The following is a 9978-nucleotide window of genomic DNA, read 5'->3' on the forward strand; positions in this document are numbered from 1 at the left end:
GCGGTATCTAAACAATATACAACGCTTTTTAAGAATATAAATATTAAGAATTTGTTATTATTATTTTTATTATAATAACTACTATAATTAACATTATATTTGTAGACACCAAATATATATACAATATATTCATACAACGAGCAGGAAAAACACTTTACTTAAAACATTTTCTTCAACCAGGAATTTAGTCTTCTTTTGATAGAATGCATAGTGAAGTATAAAGTTTTTTGCTCAGGTACCTGAGCAAATAACTTTCTACTCCATGTCTACAAAAATAATAATAACAAGTTCTTAATATTTAATTTCTTAAAAAGCGTTGTATATTGTTTGAGATACCGCTCATTTTAGCGGTATTCTAGGTTTTTTTCTGAATTCATTGTTAAAAATAATTGGTCGGATAATTTTCCTTTAATTTGTCAATAATTTCGTTTACTTAATGAAGTATACATACTTCATAAAAACTTAATTGTACCTACTGTATTAACTTACATTTCATTCTAGAATAGATTCCTGGTTTACACTCGACCGATTATGTAACAGATCAGTCGTGTGTTGGGAGGCAGTTTTCAGTTACTCACGTCTGATTTTCAAATGATTTTTTGATGTTATTTTTATTTTGTTATTTGATTTTCAAATGATGACCACGTAGTGTTGTTATTGACTTCGACTAAATCGACTAAAAGTCTAGTAGTCGAAAGTCGAAATTAGTCAACTTTGAAAAATCGAATAGTCGATTTGATCCACCATGGACTTCCTACTAATCAACTAAAAGTCGATTTAGTCGAGTAAAAATCTTAAAATCCTTATGTCTTTTCATTCAATTTAACTTTTCAATCTTTATTTTTTGTTTGTTCATTTTATAACCATAGTATGTACTATTATCACTATTACATAGTTCTTTGTTAATTTCTTAAAGTTTTTACTAATTCAAACCATGTTAGCATTATTTATACCTAAATAAACTTTCGATTATGCATTTTATTACTTATTTTTTTCTTTTGTTAACTCGATGCTTATGATTTTTATAAATACTTTCATAAAGGGCCCCTTCAAGCTGGCTTGGAGCTCTGGGGCAAATTTAAATTGTAAAGCTCCAAAATTTAAGTCATCTATACAACCACATTCTAAATATGATTGTAATAACTTCTTAATAAATAGCAAGTATTTAAGACGGTCTCTATATCATTAAGGTCTGGGAAAATCATAACGCCGACGGCAATTGCATCTTCTGAGCACGAAATATTTAAAGTTTGAGCTCAGGGTAAATCTCAACTCGCTTTTTAAAGTTCTAGGTTGGACGTGAAAATCCAAGTTTTAATGTTGCGTTGAAAAGTGCATTTATTTATGTGAAATCTTTTTTGTTATTTGTGGTGAATTCACCACAAACAAAAAGCTGAAGATAAAGTTGAAGATAAAACTTCTTTAATATTATAGAGTTAATATTAAGAGCACAATTAGTAATCAAATAATAATAAGAGCACTGTTAAATTTTTATAGATACGTCATGGAAACAAAATGTTAGCTGATTTATTTTAGTGTTAAAAAATTAAATGCTTGGTAATAACCCAGAGGGCACACGTCGTCTGGAAGACGTCTGTTAGACATGTCACAGACGCCCGACGGACGTACTGACGTCTGGACGTCTATGAGACGTTACTTGGGAAGTGACTTAACAAACAAAAATTTCTTCATTCATTTGAAATTAGTTATTAGTATAAGCAATTTCCCAGAGCCTATTCAAGTGGAAAGTTGTTCTAAAAAGGATGAATGAGATATTTTGAATATAAAATTAAGTTAAAAGTTATTCTCAAAGAAAAAGAAAGAAAGAAAAAAAAGAATGAGATGTTTTGAGTATGAAATAGAAAGAAGAGCATTACAAAATTAAATAATATAAAAAAATAAAAACAAAAAAATACAAAAATTTAATAAAACTAAAAAAAAAAACTTGCTTTTAATTCTAAATGATCTAAATTATTTTGTTGGAATTATTTTTGTTCATCAAATAATTTTAAATATAAGTTAGATATAAGTTTCAATAAAATTCTAAAAGTTTATGGAAATATTAAAAGTAATAAAAGTAGTTTATTGAAATATTTGAAAATAAAGAAAATAGTCAGGTTGGTGTCACCCAGTGCGGTAAACTTTTGTTGTCTCCCTCTAGACTAACAAGTGAAGGGTGAAACTAAAAAAAGTCCTCTATTTCTACAAGTTTCTAAAAAAAAATCTTTAAAAAAAAAAAGTTCACATTTGCTTTTTATTCATTATGGTGTCACCACTCTGTGTTACGTCGAGATGATGTCAACCGGTGCGATCCGCACCCGTTGCACCCCCTAGCAACGCCAACGGAAATAGTGATTCTTTAACGTAATTTATTTTACAATAAGGAGTTTATAAATTCATTATCTATTTATTTCAGACGATTACTTATCATAAGAAGCTTTTGTGTTAATAACCTGCTACCGATATACCTGATAAAAGTACATCTAACTCTTTGCCAAACACGGTTAAACATAATAAAGAATTTTTATATGATAAAAGACAAATACGGAAGAATTTAATAAATATTTTGTGTCTGCAAAAAATCTTGCAAAAAGAATTCCTATTGCTAACAGTTTAATGAATAATCTATGTTTCCCTATTACTTGAACTCGTTTAAATGATCTTTTGAAGAGTTTGATATTGCCTTTAAAATGTTAAAATCTAACAAAGCAGTAGGCCCTGATGGTATTAACGGCAACATTATTATAAGTTCATTTGATGTTTTAAAAGATATACTCTTAAAATTTTATTCAATTTCAATTAAATAGGGGATTTTTCCGTAAGCTCTAAAATTAGCAAAAGTCATACCAATATTAAACAGTGGTGACATTAAGAATATAAGTAACTATCGTCCGATTTCGCTACTTTCTGTATTCTCTAAAGTTTTAGAATGAGTTTTGTACAATAAAATTTATAATCATCTTACTATAAACAATTTATTATACAGCAATCAATATGGATTCCAAAAAAACAATTTTTGAACATGCCATTCTACAATTTACAAGAAATATATCTGACTCATTTGAAAACTCTCAATTTATTTTACATAAACGTTCAGACGTCTAAAAAAAATTTTATCTGTTAAATTTTATCTGATATATCTACTGGACAGTGGTTTGCATCCTTTATTTGCGGTATAAAAGTAAGAACAAAAAACAAAATAGCTTAATAAGGACATAAAAACTAGGGTTAGGACTATTGTAATTGTAATGAAAACAATAACAGTAACAATAATTATTGTTATTGTATTAATTTAATTTAGAAACAATAACAATACTTGTGATTTACAACTATTTTAATTCTGTAATACAATAACAATAGATATTGTATTGCAATTCATCTTTATAAAACCATAACAATATCTGAAAAAAAATGTATTGTAATGACCCACTACAATAACAATAAATATTATATTGTAATTCGTCTTTGTAATACAATAACAATATATTGTTATTATAATAAAAGATATTAACATTTTTATTTAAGAAGAATTATTATGTTTCACTGTTTGTGTTACTAAAGTTAATTTTCGTATATATTATTTAAATTTAAAGATAAAAAGCATTAAAATCAAGATGAAAAAATAAAAGGGCTGAATAAAATAGTTTATGAATGTTATTTTTTATAATTTCATAATAGGCTATCATCAGACAGGCAATATTTTGCGGCCATTTAGAGCTTAGAAATACATAACAAGATAGGTGATGCAAAATCAAAATATGTAAAAAATAAAATTTGCAATATATTGTAAATCCGTAAATAAAAAAAAGCAAAAATATAAGTTCGTCAGAAATGAATATAAATACGTTAAAATACGTTAGCTTTTCTACTTTAATGTAAAGACACTACAATAGTAATTGTAACTGTTTTCATCAAAACAATATAATCGTTATTGTAATTTTATATCATTAAAATAATACAATACAATAGTTCTCGAATTTTATTGTATTGTTAGAAAAAAAACGATACAATACTTATTGTAATTGTTTTTCATCACAGCAATACAATACCAAAATAAATTTTTTTTATTGTTTCTGTAATATTACAATACAATATTATTGTATTGTAATGTGTAATTGTATTTAATTTTTACAATTACAATTACAATAGTCCTAACCCTAACAAAAACAAAGTAGCTTAATACACCAAAATCACCTTAGTGGTATACGCGAGTTTTTTTTCTTTCTTCAGCTTATTGTATGAAAATCTTTATAAAACTATATTTTCAGTAATATATATTATAATAATTAATATTAAATAATTCACATTAAAATGCTGTGGTTTAAAGATAGTAGAATTTTTAGTTAAAAAATTACCACAAAAACGTTAAAAAATTTAAAATTTACAACACTAACGAATCATTAGTGTCGTAAATTTTAAATTTTTTAAAGTTTTTGTGGTAATTTTTTGTGGTAATTCTGGTTAAATTATTTTAATCATTAGTAATGATTAAAATAATTTAACCAGACTTAAAAGAAGATTTAAAATACTTTTGTGTCACAGTCGAATAAAAATCAAAAATATTTTTTTACGTGTTTCAAGTTTTTACGTGTTTCAAGCTTGACCAGACAAATTATTTATAAAATTGTTTGAAAAAAACTTTAAAAACGCATAAATTTTAAAATGGAAGCGAGTTAACTCGTCACTTTGATATTTTGCACAAATGAAATAAAAATACGATTAAAACAGTACTTTCATTTTTAATTATTAAAATGAATTCATAATGATGCGTGTACCTAACCTTTAACTCTACCAAATAATTTCAACTTCCGTTGTTTACGTGCAAGGTTTTATTGTTCAGTTTGATTGACATTCAAGAATACAGAAGAGAAAACGCCATTAGTTTTTTATATCAGAATTAATTAACTTTTAAAAAGTGTCTGTACTTTTATAGATATATTTATTTATTAGCAATATTAAATGGTTTTTAGATATATTTATTGAAAATATTAAATGGTTTTTAGATATATTTATTGAAAATATTAAATTTTTAATCTCAGTTGCTTTTAAAATAAAATCTTTTTTTTTTAAAACTTTTTTGTTCTAATTAAATAAAATTTTATACTTTTATTTCAGTTTTCTGCGTTTTATCTGAAATAATTTTTTTTTAGAATCATGAAATTCGCGTTCATATTTTTTTTTGGCTCATTATTTTTTTTTATTGTACCTATATGTGCTGGTCTCAACCAATTATGTCGTCTTATGAACTTTTACGTCCAAACAAAAGGCCTTCAGTGTCTTTCTTATGATGATTACGGTTGTTGGTGTGGACCAGGTGGGTCAGGAACTCCGGTTGACGAGTCTGACAAATGCTGCCAAAGCCACGATTTTTGTTACGATGCAATACTTGCTAAAAAAGGTTGCAATCCCTATTTGGTTCAGTACAAATATTTAAACGGAACTTGTGGTAAGCCTTTTTGGTTCAAATAACTTTTTTAGGATTTTTTTTTAATCAACATTATATATATTAGAAAAAACAGAATTATATTTACCCAGTAAGGTGGAAACATTATTACATGAAAACGTTTAAATAAAGTTTAAAAAGCGCTTTAAAATAAAAAAAAGGAAAAAAGAGGAAAAATCATATTAAATTACTGAAGATATTATTTTCTGCATAACTTTACAGTATTTTGTTTCAGTTGACTTTGTGGATAAATGCAAACACCGTACCTGCAACTGCGATAGAAAATTGGCTCTATGTCTGAGTGGAGCAAAACACCATTGGCAATATTGGGGGTATCGATTTTGGCGTGGAAGTTGCAAAGTGTAAAACTGTTTTAGTTTGTATTGATACTTATTTTTTTTAATTCAAGTATTGGATACATTACCAGGGCTCAATTTAATTTTTTAAAAGGTCCCGGACAAAATGCCCGATCATTTTTACGGTTGTGCGGAACCGAGTTATGCAATCGAAATCTTTGTCATGTTATTCAATTTATTTAACGTTAGTCTGGTGACGTTGTAGTTTCTTTCGCATTTTAGTTTCTATTTTATTATTGTATGTTTTTTTAGATAGACTTCAATTTTAACGCTGTAACTGACAACGCTTATTATTATTTTTGTTTACAAATTGAAAACGGCTGTTTTGATGTTTTAACAATTTAAACGCAATAAAGCAAGTCGTTAAGTTAAGAATAACTTTTAACCATTGATCTTTTTTAAAGTTTTTATTTTAAGCGAAGGCTTTAAATAAAATCAAAAATTAATTATAATGATCGTTTAAAATAAACGCATTAGTGTAAATTAAATGTTATATTCAATTTTTTTTTTAAGTAGGTATGTATTTTTTATGATAAAATGAAACGTTTGAAACTATTTTCCATATCTTTCTGAAAATCTTTTAAAAGATTATTTTTTTAAGTTATTTTAAATTATGAATAAGTTGAATTAAGTCTTCCCATGATTTAATTGCTTATTATTATTATTTTTTTTTTCTTTCTATTTTTACAAAGAATTGTTTAAAAGTTTTTTTTTTTTTCGACTAGTAGTTAAAGTATGAAATAATTAAAAATTGCGATTCTAAAAAGACTACGTTATTTTTTTAAAATCTATTTTCTGTTTCGTAAGGTATTATATTGCTTATTCTTTCAGTTTTTTATTTTTTTTCCTAGTTTAGCTTATTGTTTCGTTTTTAAAAACATTTCTGAAACGTTTAAATCATCAAAACATCTAAACAGTCGTGGTCAAGTTGTAACAGAAAAAAAAATTATTCGCGTGGTCAGCGTTCGATTTAATCCCATTCCTGTTAAAGCTTTATTTTCTAGAATTTTATTCCCGAAGGTCAAAATGTCCGATTACTTTGTAAATTGATCGGACAATCTGAGGTTTTAGCCAGAAAATGTCCGATGTCCGATTAAATTGAGCCCTGCATTAAACAAACAATTTTGTACCTTTGAATGTCTGTGATTATATGTGTCATTAAAAGCTGCCAACTGTTCATATGATGGCTTATTTTAAATAAATGAATAATTCTTGTTTAGTTAGTGGAAACGAAAATCATTTTTATATTTTATAAATTTATGAAATATAAAAATTTATGAAACAAATTTATGGTATATAAATTTATTTCATAAATTTTTATATTTCATGAAATAAATTATGGTATAGGGGAGAGTGGGGTAATGGGGTATAGGGAAGAGTGGCGAACGCGGGGTAAATCCGAACATGGTCAAAACAGCATTATAGAAAAATAAGTTTGACATTTCTTTTTACCTGCTGAGAGGGGATCCCATGCTCTGTTCCAAACGTGCAGTAGTGTAATGAAGCTGCGATTGTTGTTCACTTAAACTTGATTTTAACTTTTTCTGATAAATTTATGCAACGATTTTTCTAAAGTAAAGTTCTGTTGTAGCCTTTATGGATATAAAACCACTCCTTTTTTTGTTGTTGTTGTTGCATAGTATAATTTTTGTATTTAGTTATTACACAACAGAGTTTGTGATTGCCTCCTATGATGTGTTCGGAATTACCCCACGTACGTAGGTTAATTCCGAACACCAATGGTTTTATTTTTGCCATTAATTTTTATTTTATAATAAGATTTATAAAAATTGCTTTTGAGTGTTTGTGACTGAATAGTTAAACTAATTGATAAGCAACAAATATGATAAGTTTTGTATAATTGGCGTCTTTAATTCGCATTCCCGCTTAGGTGTTCGCCAATACCCTACTCTCCCCTAAAATTATAATTATGTTTACAAACTTCATTAACTTTTATAAATATGTTTTTGAACTTAATTTTTATAATTTGTTTATAGAGTTTATTTTCTAAATAAAGTCTAAACGTATAATTCGCATTTTAGCACCAAGAAGTATATATGTGTTTAGAGGAGCACTGTACTAACACTAAGTATCATTGTTTCCTTAATTGCAAACAATTTTAAAAAGACTAACCGTATTTTATTAATTTATGTCTCGATAATTAATACTAGATTATACTATAGCCTTCTTAAAGAAAGTAACTTTTATTTTTAGAAAATTAACTACTTTTAATTAATACTTTTGATGTTATCATACAAAAAAATTTTCCATTAGTCTTTTCCACAAAATAAGGCAATCTCTTAATTTTCCGTTTATGTTGCCAAAACTTTCAATAAGAATGAAGTAAAGCAAGAAAACATAACTTTTTAGGAGTTTTATTTGATGAGAATCTATTATAGATAAACCATATTGGTTTTATTTAAAGAAAGATATCCTTAATAATAAGTTTTTCACAAAATCACCTTTCTTTTCGTTTTTTGTCATTCTTCTCAGGACTGTACTCTTTTTTATATTATAGCTGATTAAATTGACCTAGCCCATTCCTTTTATCCATTAGCCAACAATATCGTTACTGATGAATTTAATGTTCATCACACTGGCTGGTTTGGTTCTAGTGCCACTTATGCTGCTTGTACTAAACCTCAAAACTTTCGTATTCCTCAGTGTTTTACTCAGATAGATTTTGTTTGTTTTCCAGATAACCCTAAACCTTTATTTGCCTGTTTTTGTCTCAAATATCTTATCTGTCTTAACGGGTGATGCGGAAGTTATCGGACAAATCCTAATTTCATTATTTGAGCATAATAACTAGTTTTTGTGGTTTTAGGCGTAGGCATTAACGTTCTATAAAATATAAACTTTATTATTTGAAACACAATTATTTAAAATGAGGTTAAATGCAGCTGAACGAGAATCTTTTCGAAAGCGACTAAAAATGTTTTTTGAAAAGGAAGGATTTGCTCGAAGTACAATATATGATAACCTAAAAAGATTTGAAACTGTTCAATCGTTTTCTAATAGAAAGCACCCTGGTCGTCCGACATCTTGGACTAGAGAAAAGAAAGCCGAATTAAAGAGACTTGTCAACAATCGAAAAGCGGTCAGTCAGAGAAAAATAGGTATTAAATTCGGTGTAAACCAATCGACAATTGGTCGTCAGTTAAAAAAAATGAATATTAAATATAGAAAACGTGAAAAGACTCCAAAATACAATAAAGAACAACAAATAAAGGCAAAGAAAAGAAGCAGGAAACTAGTTAACCAACTCTATAACACAAAATCGCTTCTAGTCATCGATGACAAAAAATACTTTTGTTTTGCAGGGGACAACATGCCTGGAAATTCTGGATACTACACAAACAACAAAAAGACATGCCCAGAAAGTGTTCGTTTTATAGGAAAAGAGAAATTTCCAAAAAAATTATTAATGTGGATAGCCATATCTGACGGTGGTATGTCCGAGCCATTGTTTCGCACTTCCAAGGCTGTAGCGATCAATTCATCAATCTATATTAATGAATGTTTAGAAAAACGACTTCTTCCATTTATTCACAAGTATCATAGAGACTTTAGCTATTTATTTTGGCCAGATTTAGCAAGTTCTCATTATTCTAAAGATTCTCTAAATTGGATGGACCGATATGTCTATTACGTTGATAAAGAATCCAATCCCCCAAATGTGCCTCAAGCACAACCAATTGAAAATTTTTGGGGACATTTGGCACAGAAGGTTTACGAGGGAGATTGGCAAGCTTCAACAGAGCAAGTTTTGATTGATCGCATTAAACTAAAACTACAAGAAATTGATTTAAACTTTTTACAGTTGCATATGAAAGGCGTCAGAGCAAAATTGAGATCAATTGCAGATGGTGGTGTTTTTTCATATAAAAAATAATAAATTTTTATTAAAAGATAAATGCTTTATTTAAAAAAAATATAATAGTAGTTTGTTTTTTTATTTATAAATAAGTTATTGACGTTTTTATTTTGTCCGATAACTTCCGCATCGCCCGTTATAAACTCTCTAAACTATTTAACAAATATTTAACTGAATCTTATTTTCTTGCCTGCTAAAAAATGATATCTGTGGTTCTAATTTAAAAAAAGTTAGAACTACAGATGACTCTCTAGTTAATTGACCCTCTAACTATCAGTTTTTATTTATAATTAACTTACTGT

General features: G+C 27.3%; 1 protein-coding gene across 1 annotated transcript; it reads left to right on the forward strand.

Moving 5' to 3' along the window:
* The first annotated feature begins 8686 nt into the window (after positions 1–8686).
* On the forward strand, positions 8687–9694 carry LOC136091862 (uncharacterized). Its single transcript, XM_065819575.1, has one exon. It carries the CDS (start codon positions 8687–8689, stop codon positions 9692–9694), a length of 1008 nt encoding a protein of 335 aa, XP_065675647.1.
* Positions 9695–9978: the final 284 nt, after the last annotated feature.

This window comes from Hydra vulgaris, chromosome 15 (genome assembly GCF_038396675.1).
Source record: "Hydra vulgaris chromosome 15, alternate assembly HydraT2T_AEP".
Taxonomy (NCBI): Eukaryota; Metazoa; Cnidaria; class Hydrozoa; order Anthoathecata; family Hydridae; genus Hydra; species Hydra vulgaris.